Here is a 17,041-nt window from a genome sequence, read left to right as displayed (position 1 = left end):
CTGGCGCCCCTCCCCTCCCAGGAGTCCCCACATGTTCCGTTTTGAATGCAGAGCGCGTGCAGAGGCTCAGGGAGGGCAAAAAATGGGCTTAACGGATTTGGGAAGGCTGGAAACACGCCTGTTTCTGGCCTCCAGAGGGCCTCCAGAGCCTGGGGAGGCCATTTTTGCCCTCCTGGTGGCTCAAGAAAAGCCTCCGGAGCCTGGGGAGGGCAAAAACACCACCACCACCTGCGGCATGATGCAGGAGTCCGACTAGGCCACGCCCACCATGGCTACGCCCACCCAGCAACTGGGCAGAGAACCCCTTGCTAAAATTTTTGAAGCCCACCTGTCCTGATCTGTAGCCTTTTCAAAGCCCATAATCCTGGTTTCTGGAATGCTGTGCATTGCTGACCCGAGGAGAATCTCAGTCCCAATGTGCCCGGCCCCAACCTTTCAGTGGGAGGCTGACTTTTTTTTTTTAAGGCTACCGTTATCCCTTATTATTTATTTCCATGGTGCACTCAATCCACTTTAATTAAGAATTAGAAGCTTCACGATTACTCACACCGCAGGAGGACAGTATGATGGACGAGAGAACTCTGGAAAATGGAGTCATTCATTTTTAATAAAGGAGCAGCATACATCACCTAGGCATGGAAAAGACAAGGTAATGAGGACCGCAAGGGGGAACTAATGGAATGCAGCGGGATCCTGCCTGGAAAGAAGTTGAATAATTTTTTAAAACATTTTTTTGCAAAAAAAAAAAAAAGGGGGGGGGGAGAAGGAAAAGGAAGCTAATGCACCTGATAGTTCCTTGATGGCGAACCTATGCAGTGGTGGGATTCAAATAATTTAACAACTGGTTCTCTGCCCTAATGATTTCTTCCAACACCCAGTTCACCAAACTCTCAGAAAGTTAACAACCGGTTCTCCCGAAGTAATGCAAACAGGCTGAATCCCATCACTGAACCTATGGCACATGTACCCAAAGTTGCACGCAAAGCCATGTCGCCCGGCATGTGCGGCCTTGCCTGTTTGTCTTCCGGGTTTCTGGCATACATGCACGGGCGACGATCAGCCGTCCTTCATGTACGGGGCAGTGCTAATAACCGGTGTGCGCATGCGCACCAGCCAGCTGATTTTTGGGTGCGCATGCACATCAGAACCCTGAAGTTCGGCTCTTCTGGAGCAGGATCCCTTCACGCGTGCGGCAGTGCTGAAAACTGGACTGCGCATGCATGCCGGCCAGCTGATCGTCGGGTGCGCGTGCCTGCTAGATATCGGAAGTTCGGCTTTTCTGGAACGTGATCCCTTCATGCGTGCAGCAGTGCCGAAAACTGGACTGCTCATGTATGCCGGCCAGCTGATCGTTGTGTGCGTGTGCTTGCTAGATCCCGGAAGTTCGGCTACTAGTTCTCCAAACTGCTCAAAATTTCTGCTACCGGTTCACCAGAACCTGTCAAAACATGCTGGATTTTACCCCTGCATCAACACAATGAGAGACAATGGAGGAAGCGTGGTGTGGCGTGCTGTGGTCCATGGGGTCACGACGAGCCGGACACAACTTACCGACTGAGCAACAACAAACATGTACTCAAAGAAGAAGAAACAGTTCAATAATGAACAATCTTAGAAGAAACAGCTCAACAACAAGCCATCTTAAAAGAGAAACTAAGTTGTCTGGTTTGTGTTTTTTAAAAACACAAACCAGTGGTGGTGGTTTGCAAGAGGGATTAATCATTTCTGTTTCTGTTTCTTTTCCAGCTGGTGGGATTCGTGTACGCCTGTTACGTTGTCAGTGTCTTTACAGAAGAAGAAGACAGTTGTGAGTATCTGCCGGCACGGACTGCAGTCAGTGTCTATTGATTAAATGGCTTTCTTTTTAATGTTTAGTGAACTGTAGCTGAAGATGTCGGTACACGAGAACAGATATTGTTACCAATGGGGAACAAATTAGTTCAATGGATATTTGAAGGCAATGTTACGTGTCCAGATATTTTTTTTTTTTAAAAAATGAACTGAAATGATGTTTTTAGAATCCAGTTCTTCTCCATGTCTATGGAGATATTCCAGTCATCCAGGTTACGGTGATCCCAAAAGGTGCTTTTTCCAAAAGGCAACTGGACTAACGATCAGAGGACTGCAAGGAGTAGAAATCCTTCCATCCTCCACCATTCAGTCAGAACCGAAGAAGCTTCTTGGAGGAGAAGCGAAACGTCTTCAAGGAAAAACAAAAGCCCGGTTGCCTTTTGAAAAAAGCACCTTTTGGGACAAGTTGTTCTCTAGTTAAAATGTTTACAGAAAGGCACCCACTGGTGGGATAATCTGCAAAATACATCGTACGGGGGAAAATTATTTGCAGAAAATGTGCTTGTTTAGCAGAATGGCTTTTAGGTGTCATCTCGTGGGTCATCGTTTAAGTCTTTATTATATACCGTATTCTGGTAATCAAAGCGAAAAAATGAAAGAGGGTGAAAGGAAGAAATCGGGGTGAAGTTCAAGCTTTTTCTTCCCTCTTTTTCACAAAAACTCTTCAAAGAATTCCCTGATTTTATGCAGAGTGATCTGCAAATGATCACCGAACACTGTTTTTAATATGAACCTTTAACAGTCAAGGTTGGATTTAAAGTACCAAAATGCAGCCTTTTGCTCCTTCCTTCCTTCCTTCCTTCCTTCCTTCCTTCCTTCCTTCCTTCCTTCCTTCCTTCCTTCCTTCCTTCCTTCCTTCCTTCCTTGGTAGAGAAACTGTAGGAGATAGAATATGGAGGAAGAATACATTCATAGGCAAGTAGAGCGATCTGAACATGCATTAAAGAACAATCTGATGTTTGGAATATACTAGGAAAATAATAAAAATGAATAAAGAAAGGAAGATGGGAAGAAGGGAAGGGGGAGGGGAGGAAGATGAGGGGGAGGGAGGGAGAGAGGAAGGGAGGAAAGAAAGGAGGAAGGAAGATAGGGAAGGAGAGAGGAAGAAAGCTGAGAGGGAGGGAAGAAGAAAGGAAGGAAGGAGTAAGACAGGGAGGGAGAGAGGAAGAAAGGAAATGAAGGAAGGGAGGAAGAAAGATGAGAGGGAGGAAGAAAGATGAGAGGGAAGGAGGGAGGGAGTAAGAGACAAGGAGGGAGAGAGGAAGGAAGGAAGGAAGATGAGAGGGAGGGAGGGAAGGAAGTAAGGAAGGAAGGAGTAAGAGACAGGGAGGAAGAGAGGAAGGAAGGAAATGAAGGGAGGAAGAAAGATGAGAGGAAGGAAGGGAGGGAGGAAGGAGGGAGAGAGGAAGAAAGGAAGGAAGATGAGAGGGAGGGAGGGAAGGAAGGAAGGAAGGAGTAAGAGACAGGGAGGAAGAGAGGAAGGAAAAATGAAGGAAGGGAGGAAGAAAGATGAAGGGAGGGAAGGAGGAAGGAAGGAGGGAGGGAGTAAGAGACAAGGAGGGAGAGAGGAAGGAAGGAAGATGAGAGCGAGGGAGGGAAGGAAGGAAGGAAGGAAGGAATAAGAGACAGGGAGGGAGAGAGGAAGGAAGGAAATGAAGGAAGGGAGGAAGAAAGATGAGAGGGAGGAAGAAAGATGAGAGGAAGGGAGGGAGGGAGGGAGTAAGAGACAAGGAGGGAGAGAGGAAGGAAGGAATGAAGGAAGATGAGAGCGAAGGAAGGAAGGAAGGAAGGAATAAGAGACAGGGAGGGAGAGAGGAAGGAAGGAAATGAAGGAAGGGAGGAAGAAAGATGAGAGCGAAGGAGGGAGGGAGGGAGGGAGGGAGGGAGGGAGGGAGGGAGGGAAGGAAGGAAGGAAGGAAGGAAGGAAGGAAGGAAGGTCAGTACTTAAGCAGAAGTAGATTCCATGTCAGCCAACTTGAAATCTTGGTTTGGGTTCTTACCTCTGAGTTTGGAATTGTTCTCTGAGCTTGGAAGGAGCGGGGGTGGGGGGGTGGGGGGGGATTTTGTACCTGGGACACTTTCTCAGAGCCCCTGGAATTGCTGCCTCAAAGTACATTGGCTGGCTCAGGAGATAATGGTATTAGACCACTAATCCTCCACTAAACAATGCATTAGCTTCAATTGCTCTGTGGGTAATATTTTCTTCCAGCAGATCAGAGAACGAATATTATAAAACTGGGATTAGGGTTTTATAGTGTGTCAATTACTTTTCAGAAGGGCCTAAAAAAATGTGTTCTTGACCTGGGCTTTTATTGATCCAAATTGCAGCAGAGCTGACCTCTGGATTTCCAGGGCTTTCAATTAATTGCTTGCATTGCTTTCACCTGGCCTGAGCCAAGATAAATACTAATAACTCTGAAAGCAAATTGCATCGCATTTCAGGGGCCTAAAATGATTTAGCGGCCAATCGGAGAGAGGTTCGTTTTTGACAGGCGATGTCTCAACTTCTCAGACATTCGTGGGGGAGGCAAACCTTTCCGGAAAAAAACTTTATTTTTCTTTTTTAATTTATTTTTCACATTTTTGAACCAACCATCTCCCTCAAAGAGGGATTTCTGGGTAGAATACAATGAAACGTTAAAATAGAAAAAAAAACACTATACGGTACAGGTAGTCCTCGACTTACAACAACTCATTTAGTGACCGTTCAAAGTTACAACGGCACCGAAAAAAAAGCGACTTGTGCCCGTTGTTCACGCTTACGACCGTTGCAGCATCCCCATGGTCACGTGACCAAAATTTAGATGTTTTGGTAACCGGCTCGTATTTATGACGGTTGTATCTCGGGGTCGTATGGGATCCCCCTTTTGGGACCTTCTGACATGGAAAGTCAAGGGGGAAGCCAGATTCGCTTAACAACCATGTTACTGACTTCACAACGGCAGCGATTCACTTAACGACTGCAGCAAGGAAGGTTGTAAAATGGAACAAAACTAACTTGAAAACTGTCTTGCTTAACAAACGGACATTTCTCAGTCTCAGTTTTGGTTGTAAAGTCGAGGATTACCTGTAGCCTCATGAACATTCAAAAGGAACCCTAAGGGCAATGTTGTAGCCTGTCGGCCGCCAAGCCCTCCAACAACCGAATCAGAGGAGGAGGAGGAGTGGGAGTCAGGATCAGCATCAAGGCAACCTGAGAGCTCCGAGGGGGAAGAGGGAATGGAGCTGTCAAAGAGAGAGAGAGAGAGACAGAGGCGGAGCCTGGGCCGTCCGTCAGCCCTCAGATGGAGAGTCAACAGCCCCCAAGTCTGGAGGTGGCTGATGAGGAAGAGGAGGAACAGCTGGGTCCAGTGCCTGATGCATGGATGTGCAGAAGGCAGAGGAGAGGAGAGCAGTGGAAATCTATGGGCCGGTCCTTGGAACAGAAGAGCCACCACTGCTAGCAAAGCTCCACCCTAGACGTGGGAATAAAAGGAAGGGGACAGAGATGAATAGGTGTGGTAGACAACTATTCATCTCCCTGCCGGATGGACTTGTTAGCCTGCTGTGAGAGAGAGACTTTTTGCCGGGGCTGTTGGCGCTCGTAATGAAGGGAACATTTATTTAACTACAGAGGGTTCGTCGCTGGGGTGAAATCCAAAATTTTTCCCTACCGGTTCTATGGCCGTGGCTGGGTGGGCGTAGCAGGGGAAGGATATTGCAAAATCTCCATTCCCACTCCACTCCAGGGGAAGGATATTGCAAAATCTCCATTCCCACCCCACTCTGGGGCCAGACAGAGGTGGCATTTGCCGGTTCTCCGAACTACTCAAAATTTCCGCTACCGGTTCGCCAGAACCTGTTAGAACCTGCTGGATTTCACCCCCGGTTTGTCGTGTTTGGAAGCTGGGTCAGAACAGCTAATTTGAGATTTACCCAGCACCATAACTCATTTTTGGGTTGTCCTTCTCCAAACTAATAGAGAGAGAGAGAGACAGGAAGAAAATTTAAGTAGCTTTTCTCTTACTTCCATTCTCGTCTCTTTGTCTGTCTCATCTCCTCTCTTGTTCAATTGTCCGTTTAATAAACGGGACGGCATTTTGGAAGGACAATGACGTGGGGCAGGAAGCAGAATTGAAAAGAGAAGAAGGCAGCAGAGTTGGGGTGGAAGGGAAAATAAACTGTATTTCTCAATAACCTCAAATGGAAAGCAATGATGTGGCGATGATTTATCAAGAAATCCATAGTTAATTTCGAGCCGTTTCCTCTGCTCTCGTCTTGCAAGGTGCCAAGTCCCCCAATAATTAATACCTTAAAAACCACGGCTATTTCAAACTCTAGAAGGACATGGCCTTCCACTGACCAGAACTAATTGGCAGTGCTTTTATTCTCTGCAATTCTTTGAAATTGTTCCTTTGATACGAAGCAGGAGAGACAGAGAGGCACCTGGTCAGGTGATGTCAGCTCCACAGGATGGGCTGTTATAATAGAACGGTAGGAGTCTAATTCCCCTGCAGAAAAAGTGGCATATAAATCTAATGTCGTCACCGGGGATCCCCGAAGGCTTGAAGAAATGTTAGGATTTAAATATTGTGTTCTGAGCCAGCTCCCCAAACATGATAAACCTCTTGTATTTATATCAATGATTTTTTTTATTAGGAGCGTCAGCAGCCCCCGCAAAAAGTTTCTCTCTCACCGCAGGCTAACAAGTCTATCCGGCAGGGAAGATGAATAGTTGTCTGTCACATTTATTCATCTCCGTCTCCTGCCTTTTATCCCCAGAGCTAGGGTGGGGCTTCCCTAGCAGTGGTGGCTCTTCCGTCCCAAGGACTGGCCCATAGATTTCCACTGTTCTCCTCTCCTCTGCCTTCTGTGCATTCACTCGTCAGGCTCTGGACCCTCCTCTTCCTCATCAGCCATCACCAGACCTGTGTTGTGACTCCGACCCCCGAGGCCGACTTATCGGAGGGAGAAGGCTCCGAACATGAAGGAGAGGAGTTGGCCAGGCCTCCCTCTCCAGGACCCTCCTCTCTGGCAATGCCTCAGGTGTCTCCCGAAGGAGAAGAGATTGGCCAGGAGCCAGGTATCTCCTCACAGTCGGACAGTGACGGAGATAAGTCTTGGCTGGATCCATGCCAGCGTCGGAGAGATAGGCGCATGCAGCAGAAAAGGAGGCGTGCCAGAGATTAAGCTGAGTCACTGGACCACACCCCACAGGGGATAAAAGGGGGTGAGGTGGCCATTCAGACTCTGTGACGGACAAAACAAACTACTAGCGAGTCACATTGTATCTTTGAAACAACGTTATCTGCCTTGGTTTAATACGGACTGGACTTGACAATTCTTGAACTGTGTGTATCTTGTTTGGGTTTATCTGACGGAGGAACAACCCCTCTCTCTATGAGTAAAGTTCTTGGCAAGCAGCTACTGGGTTGCTGCCAATCCTCTTATCGAAAGAATTTGTTGTCTGCCAGTTTTATTTAACCCCTGACTATCTGTTTATATGCGTGTGTGAGACGGGGACAGAACAACCTGGGGGATGTTGACTCTCCATCTGAGGGCTGACAGCCAGCCCAGGCTCCACCTCTCTCTCCCTCTCTCTCCGACAGCTCCATTCCCTCTTTCCCCTCTGAGCTCTCAGGTTGTCTTGATGCTGGCCCTGACTCCCACACCTCCTCCTCCTCCTCTGATTCAGATGCTGGAAGGGCCAGTGGCCGACAGACCACAACATATTGGATTTTAAGCTTTGGGGGTCCATAGCCACAAAAGGTATTTCAAGATGAAGAAAAGGTTGAGCATCATTGTGATAGTAACTATGTACTCCCAGAATGCATCGCTTGATTTGAACAATAATCATTTCAATAATATTTATTTATTTTTTATTTTTTATTTTTTATTTTATTTTATTTCTATACCGCTCTTCTCCCGAAGGACTCAGGGTGGTGTACAGCCTGATTAAAAGCACAAAGACAGACAAAATTTAAAAATAATTAAAATTATTAAATGATAGGCTCAATTTAAAACCCCAAATTTAAAATCCCATTTTTAAAAACCCAATTAAAATTTTTCCCTCTATAGCCCAGCCTGGCAGAACAACAAGGTTTTGAGGGCACAGCGAAATACACAGAGATCAGAGATTTTACGAATTTCTGGGGGCAGTTCATTCCAAAGGGCAGGGGCTCCCACAGAGAAGGCCCTTCCCCTGGGTGTCGCCAGCTGACATAATTTGGCCGATGGCACCCTGAGGAGACCCTCTCTGTGGGAGCGGACTGGCCGGTGGGAAGCTACTGGTGGCAGAAGACGGTCTCGAAGGTACCCAGGTCCAATGCCATGGAGCGCTTTAAAGGTGGTAACCAACACCTTGAATCGCACCTGGAAGACCACTGGGAGCCAGTGCAGCTCGCGCAGGAGGGGGGTCACGTGGGCACAACGAGTTGCGCCCATAACCACCCACGCGGCCGCATTCTGGACCAGTTGGAGCCTCCGGGCGCTTTTCAAGGGGAGCCCCATGTAATATTGGTTACCCTTGAATTGCAACTACTTGTTTAGTGAATGTTTGAAGGTAGAATGGTACAGAAAAAAGTTACGACTAGTTCTTGCACTTAGGACCATCACACCGTTCCCCACAGTCACATGATCAAAATTTGGGAGTTCAGCAACTGGCATGGATTTAACAGAATAACAGAGTTGGAAGGGACCTTGGAGGTCGTCTAGTCCAACCCCCTGCTCAGTCAGGAAAATCTATACGCCTTCAGACAAATAGTACAGGTAGTCCTCAACTTACAACAATTCCTTTAGTAACTGTTCAGAGTTACAACGGCAGTGAAAAAAGTGACCCATGACCGTTTTTCACACTTACAACTGTTGCAACGTATGCCCATGGTCACATGATCAAAAGTCAGACGCTGGGCAACCGATTCATATTTATGACGGTCACAGAGTCCCGGGGTCACATGATCCCCTTTTGCGACCTTCTGACAAGCAAAGTCAATGCGGGAAGCCAGATTCGCTTAACAACCGGGTTCCTAACTTAACCACTTGCAGCGATTCACTTAACAACGGTGTCAAGAAAAGTCATCAAATGTGGCAAAACTCACTTAACATCTGTCTCATTCGGCAACAGTAATTTCGGGCTCAAGTGTGGTTGTAAATCGAGGAGTACCTGTTTTATGTATAATGGTAAATAATGGCATTTATAATGACCGGTTTTTTACACTTATAACTATTGCAACATCCCCAGGATCACACGATCAACATTTGGACACTTGGCAACTGGATCGTATTTATGACGGTTGCGGAATAACGATTTGTCTGAGATAGTATACCATTCCCTGCTTGAGAAGGGGGTTGGACTAGAACAGTGATGGCTAACCTTTTTGCCGTCGCGTGCCAAAATTGGGGGTTGCACGGGGGGGTGTCACGCACGTGCATGCCCACACCTATAATTCAATGCACCCCGCGCATGCGCATGAGACCCCTCCCCCATGCTTCCCCCGCTTTTGGCACACGATGGCACGGTGGGCCTGGTAGGCCCGTTTTTTCGCCCTCCCCAGGCTCCAGAGGCTTTCTAGGAGCCTGGGGAGGGTGAAAATGGCCCTCCCCACCCGCCCGGAGGCCCTCTGGAGGCTGGAAACGGCCCATTTCCCAACTTCCGGTAGGCCCGGAAGGCTGAAAATCAGCTGGCCAGCACACGCATGCGTGCTGGAGCTGTGCTAGGGCAATGCTTGCGTGCCCACAGATATGGCTCTGTGTGCCACTTGTGGCACACATGCCATAGGTTCGCCATCACGGGATTAGAAGGCCTCCAAGGTCCCTTCCAACGCTGTTAATTGCTGTTATTCTGTTAATTAAACGAGTGGTGCGATGGCTTAGAGGTGGAACTCTCACCTCACACTCAGGAGGCTGTGAGTTCGATCCTAGGTAGAGGCAGATATTTCTCTCTCTCTGGGCACGTTGAGAATTTCTCTGCTGAATATAACTCCGCATTGGTGACAGGAAGCGCATCCGGCCAGTAAACACTCACTTGCCCAGACTCCACCCCGCAAGGGATTATGGGGTCGTTACAAGAGGATGACGACGGTGGTCCTGTTAATTAAACAACTTGAGTAGCGTCCTATGGCTAAAGTCTGTATCTTTAGGGTTTCATTTTATAGACGCAGGCATTGCTTGTTTGCAAACGATTTGGGGGATTTCCTAGCGCGATCATATCCAAATTATTAAAATGTGGGACAATTATGTGTTTAATTCTGTGGAAAATCAATGGGGCCTTTGCATGCTTAGATGAGTTCATGAGTTCCTTTTATTTTTGCACTTTTGGTTTCCTTTTCTTTTGTGTTTTACGCCGACGTCTTTGCATCCTCTTCCGTGCTGTCCTCCTCACCTTCCTTTTCATTGTGTTTCAACTGTGCCATTGTTATCGCTTGTGTTGTGGATTTTTATTTTTCTTTCAGTTGATTTCATTGGTGGATTTGACCCATTCCCTCTCTACCATGTTAATGAAAAGCCTTCCAATCTTTTGTTCAAGCAGACGTACCTGTAAGTATGCTTGTAGCGAAGCTCCGAGGCTCTTTCCTTGGTGATTCTCGAAATAAATCAAAGAATTTCATTAGGGGTGATTACAGGGTGTGATTTTTAAAAATATATATATGTCAAAATGGCTCCCACAAGAGTACAATCCAAGTTCCACAAATACACTGCCCACAGAAAATGGGTAGCGCTTGGATCTGCCTTGCTGTCATTCTGTCTGCCTTTCTAAATTGATCTGTCAGGATATACCTAAAGAAAGAGAAATACGGAAGAAAATATCTGACTGCGCAGAGTGTGATAGACTGATGTTGGCACCGAAAAATAAAGGAGAGGCAGAATACTATGAGATCTGGAATAGATTTTACCAATGGTTAGACTTAAGGAATGGAAGATAAGAACAACAGATGTGCCGATTGAAAGAAGATGTAATATATGCAAATGTAAGCGTCTATAAAAGGTTAAGTAAGTGTATATAATTGGCAATTAACAATGAATATTGAATACACAGGAGGCTTGTGTTAGACTTTAGTTTTGTATGGCGGAGATAACGCCAAGACGGTTGCATCATGTCCAACATGTTTAATAATATAGACAAATTTAAATAAATAAATAAATAAATAAATAAATAAATAAATAAATAAATAAATAAATAAATAAATAAATAAATAAATTGATCTGTCAGTCTGGCTATCTATCTATCAATATCTGTCTGTCTATGTAAATGTCTGTCTGTCTGTCTCTATATCTATCTATCTATCTATCTATCTATCTATCTATCTATCTATCATCTATCTAGCTATCGCCTGTCTGTCTGTCTATCGTCTATCTATCTATCATTTATCATCTATCTGTCTGTCTGTCTATATTTATCTGTCTGTCTATCTATCTATCGTATCTATCATATCTAGCTATCTAGCTAGCTATTGTCTGTCTGTCTATCACCTATCATTTATCAACTCAACTATCTATCTATCTATCTATCTATCTATCTATCTATCTGTCTATATCTATCATATCTATCTATCTATCTATCTATCTATCTAGCTATCATCTGTTTGTCTATCGTCTATCTATCATCTATCATTTATCATTTATCATCTATCTAGCTATCATCTGTTTGTCTATCGTCTATCTATCATCTATCATTTATCATCTATCTATCTATCTATCTATCTATCTATCTATCTATCTATCTATCTATCTCATCTATTTGTCTGTCTGTCTATCCTCTATCTATCACATATTTAAATAGGTAGAGCTTGACTGACCCTTGTAGCCGTCATCTTGACTTCCACTTGAGGCCACCTCTGAATCTTGTGATCACAAAGATTCCCCAACTAATTTCATCAATTTTGCCAATTTTTCTGACTATGAAAATCCTGCACAGACCAAGGATTCGATTCTTCCCAATCTATGATTCTAACCATCCGTTCGGTGTTGAGTCTGAGAAAAAGCTTGCCGATTCATTATAATTTTGCCTTACCAACATCGAACTGGCTAAAGGAAACATTTAGCAGGTTCCACAGATTCTTTCACTTATAACCTGCTCAAATGATGGTTAAGAAAGAAATTAAAAAATCAGCAAATTATGGTTATAACTTCAGACGCGGTGTAAGAATGTGGTTACTGAGATGCGTAATGGATAGAAGAGATAGAGCCAATTTGGTGTAATGTGAATGTGCTGGTATAAAAAACCAGGAGACAGTAAATTCTAGTCCTGCCTTAGATATGAGAGCTGTCCAGATGACTTTGCACCAATCACTGGGAGACAGTGAATTCTAGTCCTGCCATAGATATGAGAGCTGGCCGGGTGACTTTGCACCAATCACTGGGAGACAGTGAATTCTAGTCCTGCCATAGATATGAGAGCTGGCCGGGTGACTTTGCACCAATCACTGGGAGACAGTGAATTCTAGTCCTGCCATAGATATGAGAGCTGGCCGGGTGACTTTGCACCAATCACTGGGAGACAGTGAGTTCTAGTCCCACCTTAGCTATGAAAGTCAGTTGGGTGATTTTGGGGCCAGTCACTCATTCTCAACCCAACTAGCAATAGCACTTAGACTTATATACCGCTTCACAGTGCTTTAACAGCCCTCTCTAAGCGGTTTACAAAGTCAGCCTCTTGCCCCCAACAATCTAAGTCCTCATTTTACCCACCTCGGAAGGATGGAAGGCTGAGCCAACCTGGAACCTGCTGAGATTCGATCTGCCAAACTGCTGGCAGCCGGTGATAAGCAGAAACAGCCTGCAGTACTGAACTCTAACCACTGCGCCACCGCGGCTCTTAACCTACCTCACAGGGTTGTTGTGGGGAAAACAGGAGGAGGAAGGAGTATTACTTATAAAGTACTAAAGGCAGGATAAAAATCTAATAAATAAGAATATGCCTAGAATACTGGAAAAAAAGAAAGAAAAAAAAGTAGGCAAAAGTACAATTCATAACGTTATCCGCTCACTTTGCAATACAGTACAAGAAGACCATCCAAATTTTCAGGGACCCTATAAATACTGCGGGGTGGGGGGGGCAGCTTCTGCTTCTGCAAATGCACTTGGCAAAATTTACAACAGAGCAGGTCAGGAAGAATCTCCTGGTGGCAAGGTGGGTGGCAAACGAACGTGATTAATAAATAAACGAGGGAGAATGCGGGATATTGCTGTAACCCAGCTGCCCTCTTCTGAATTAGCTGGATGGAATGCAAAGCCAGTAAGGCCTTTGGCACCTCAATTGCATTCCTCTTGCATTCTCTTCTAGGCCCAGTGTTTAATGCGAAAGAGAAGGAGCAGGCTGAGCTAATTTGACAGAGCTCTAGCAATGTGGGATTTGGAGAAAGAAAGAAAAAAAAGAATGGAAAGGAAAAGGAAGGAAAGGAAAAAAGGAAAAGAAGGGGAAAGGGGGAGGCAGGAAGGAAGGAGATGGGAAGAAGGAAGGAAGGGAGGGAGGGAAGGAAGGGGAAAAGGGAAGGGGAAAGAAGGGAAGGGAGGAAGGGAGGAAGGAAGGGAAGAGAGGGGAGGGGAGGAGGAGGGGAGGTAGGAAGGAAGATTGGAGGGAGGGAAGTGAGGAAAGGAGGGAGGAGGAGGTAGATGGGAAGTAAGAAGAAAGGGAGAGAGGGTGGGAGGAAGGAAGGCAGGCAGGCAGGAAGGAAATGAGGGAAGGAGGAAGGGAAGAAGGGAGGGGAGGGAGGGATGGAGACAGGCAGGAAGGAAATGAGGAAAGGAGGGAGGAAGAGAAGGGAAGAGAGGGGAGGGAAGGAGGAAGGCAGGCAGGAAGGAAAGAAATGAGGGAAGGAGGGAGGAAAGGAAGGGAAGAGGGGAGGAAGGAAGATTGGAGGGAGGGAGGAGAGGAAGGAAGTAGATGGGAAGAAAGAAGAAGCCTGTAGAGCCTGTAGTACAGTGGACTAAAGCACTGTATTTAACATCTGCTGCTTGCAATTACTGCAAGTTCAAATCTCCCCAAGCTCAAGGTTGACTCAGCCTTCCATCCTTTCTAAGGTAGGTAAATTGAGGACCCAGTTTGTGGGGGCAATAAGCTGACTTTGTATAAATATACAAAAGTATGAAGGCTATTGCTTAACGCATTGTAAGCCGCCCTGAGTCTCCGGAGAAGGGCGGCATATAAATTAAAGCAAAAAAAAAGAGAGAGAGAGAGAGAGAGAGAGAGAGAGAGAGAGAGAGAGAAAGAAAGAGGGAGGAAGGAAAGAAGGAAAGTACTAGAAAGGTTCTTGCTTGGTAGTTGTGGACTCTGGTTACAGAAACAGCCCTCCTTCCTATGTGCTTGATCTGAGCAGCTTATTTTTTAAAACAGAAACCAATAGTAACCCTGGGAAAAACATCCGGATGCTGTATGGATCTGAAGCTGCCAGCTTCATAAGAAACTTGGCCAGAGAAATATAGTCTGCTTCCATGGCGAGATGCACAGCATGGAGTCAAATTGGCTTCCGCCAAGGCTTACCTCCAGGAAGCCCTTCAGATGGCCACGGATAGCTCTGAAGAATGGCGGAAGACAATTTTTCTCTGGCCAAAAGCAGCTTCCAAGCTTGCTGGCTATGGGATTATCAGATGTGGCTTTTGTCAAAGCCATCAGTGCATGGGCTGGAAACCATCAGCACAGGCTGGGCTGTCTCTCATCGCATTTGCCCAGCCCGGAAACACACTCATGCTGCAAGAATTGCTTGGGGGGAAGCAAGGGCATCTGGGCGATGGTGGGTGGGACAAGCTCCATGGTGCAGCGCTCTGCTGCAATGGAGAAACAGGCAATGGAGCAGCCGCATGGGTGGGAGTGGCAAATTTTAGCAACCGGTTCTCTGCCCGGTTGCTGGGTGGGTGTGGCCATGGGGCGTGGCCTAGTCGGCTTCCTGCACCATGGTGGGAGGGGCTTTTTGCCCTCCCCAGGCTCCAGAGGCTTTCTTTGAAGCTCTGGGAGGGCAAAAATGGCCTCCCCTGGGCTCTAGTACTTCCGGTAGGCCCGTTTTTTCGCCCTTCCAGAGCCTCCACGTGGGCCCTGCACTTACCTGGCAACCAAAATGGGCCGCGTGAAGACCATGTGGAGGGGAGGGGCAGGGTGGGTGGGGTCAGACAGTCCTTGCAACTACCAGTTCGACGAACCAGATTAAAATTTACATCCGGTTCCCCTGAACCAGTGGTGGGTTGCTTCCGGTTCGCACCGGTTCGCAAGAACCGGTAGTAAAAATTTGTAGTAGTTCAGAGAACCGGTAATAACATTGGCTGGCCACACCCCTGAACCGGTCCCCAGCCCGGTTGCCGCTCGCTTAACCTGCCCACCTCATCAGAGGCTTTTTTTTTTTTAATTTTTAAAAGCATTTTTTCTATAACCTCTTCGGGCGAAAAAATGCTTTGAAAAGTAAAAAAAAAAAAAAACCTCTGATGATTGTGCGGCTCAGCTGGGATCGTCAGAGGCTTTTAAAAGCATTTTTTCTACAACTTCTTGGCGGAAGAGGTTGTAGGAAACAAAATGCCTTTAAAAGCCTCTGGCAATCCCAGCTGAGTTGCCTGATCGTCAGAGGCTTCTGAAAGCATTTTTTTCTGCAACCTCTTAAGGTTGTAGAAAAAATGTTTTTAAAAGTTAAAAAAAAAAAGTTGGCCATGCCCACCCAGTCACATTACCTCCCACCAAGCCATGCCCACAAAAAGCCACGCCCACAGAACCGGTAGTAAAAAAATTTAGAACTCACCCCTGCCCCGAACTGGTCCGAACCAGCTGAATCCCACCTCTGAGCAGCCGGCGTGAGCGAAGGAGAAGGCCGCTTTCCCTCTTTCTTCTCCCTACTCCTCCTCCTTCCCTCGTGCCAGCCGCTCCGTTTCCCGTTTCTCCATTGCAGCACAGCACCCAGAATCCACTTTGATAAAGGAGGGGGTTGTAACTTAACAACCAGTTCACTCAGGGTCAGGCTGGCCATCGCGGGAGGCTCGTCCCACATGTGCAGTAGAGCTGGAAGACAGGGATGGACCACGCCTCCCACAACGGCCAGCCTGACCCTAGGAGAACCGGTTGTTAAATTATTTGAATCCCACCACTGGACCAAAGTAATAGGACAGGAGTTTTTTGATCTTATTAGTCTCCCTTAGCTTCTCATGGTAGTTATGAGAAAATGAAAAAGCCAGTGATTGGGAGAACCAAAGCAGGGTTTCAAACCAGATTGGTCTGGTGGTTAGGCCACTGGGCTAGAAACTGGAAGACCATGAGTTCAAATCCTGCTTTAGCCATGAAAGCCGGCTGGGTGACTTTGGACCAGTCACTCTTTCTTTATCTTTATCTTTATCTTTATCTTTATCTTTATCTTTATCTTTATCTTTATCTTTATCTTTATCTTTATCTTTATCTATCTTTATCTTTATCTTTATCTTTATCTTTATCTTTATCATCTTTATCTTAATCTTAATCTTAATCTTAATCTTAATCTTTATCATCTTTATCTTTATCTTTATCTTTATCTTTATCTTTATCATCTTAATCTTAATCTTTATCTTTATCTTTATCATCTTTATCTTTATCTTTATCTTTATCTTTATCTTTATCTTTATCATCTTTATCTTTATCTTTATCTTTATCTTTATCATCTTTATCTTAATCTTAATCTTAATCTTAAACTTAATATTAATATTAATCTTTATCTTTATCTTTATCTTTATCATCTTTATCTTAATCTTTATCTTTATCTTTATCATCTTCATCTTCATCTTCATCTTCATCTTAATCTTAATCTTTATCTTTATCATCTTTATCTTTATCATCTTTATCTTTATCTTTATCTTTATCTTTATCTTTATCTTATTTGATTTGTATACCGCCCTACTCCCAAAGGACTCAGGGCGGTGAACAGCCAAACAGTAAAATACATAAATACAAAATTTAAAAAAACAGGATAAAATCGAATTAAACAATTTGGCCCAGACAAATTAAAACACCCCCAATCATTTAAAAAAGCAGATTAAAATTTGCATATTAAAAAGAAAAGAGGGAAAAGATTAGGCCAGGCCCGCCTGGTGGAATAAAAAGGTCTTCAAAGCGCGGCGGAAGATGCACAGATTCGGGATCCTCCGTATTTCCGTGGGGAGGGGAGCTCATTCCATCTCTTTCTAAGTCCAAGCCACCTCACAGGATTGTTGGTTGTGGGGAAAATAGGAGAAAGAAGGTGCATCAGATATGCTTGCTGCCTTGAGTCAT

The 17,041-nt window shown here is 45.5% G+C and overlaps 2 protein-coding genes across 2 annotated transcripts in view; one reads left to right on the top strand and one right to left on the bottom strand.

Moving 5' to 3' along the window:
- NKAIN4 (sodium/potassium transporting ATPase interacting 4) overlaps positions 1-17,041 on the top strand; it is a 152,329-nt gene that overhangs the window by 130,287 nt on the left and 5,001 nt on the right. Inside the window, exons 5-6 of the mRNA XM_070941810.1 lie at positions 1,747-1,807; positions 10,281-10,365. Of these exons, the coding sequence (XP_070797911.1) occupies positions 1,747-1,807; positions 10,281-10,365 (146 nt within the window). The remainder of the gene's footprint in view (positions 1-1,746; positions 1,808-10,280; positions 10,366-17,041) is intronic.
- BIRC7 (baculoviral IAP repeat containing 7) overlaps positions 7,752-17,041 on the bottom strand; it is a 45,650-nt gene continuing 36,360 nt past the window's right edge. The window contains exon 8 of the mRNA XM_070941809.1: positions 7,752-7,781. The gene's annotated coding sequence lies outside the window, so the exon portion shown is untranslated. The remainder of the gene's footprint in view (positions 7,782-17,041) is intronic.

This window comes from Pituophis catenifer, unplaced genomic scaffold, assembly GCF_029215685.1.
Source record: "Pituophis catenifer annectens isolate HBS135680 unplaced genomic scaffold, rPitCat1.0.hap2 SCAF_3, whole genome shotgun sequence".
In the NCBI taxonomy this organism is placed as follows: Eukaryota; Metazoa; Chordata; class Lepidosauria; order Squamata; family Colubridae; genus Pituophis; species Pituophis catenifer.
Note: the sequence above shows the minus strand (reverse complement) of the source record. Positions and strands in the feature narration are given on the sequence as shown.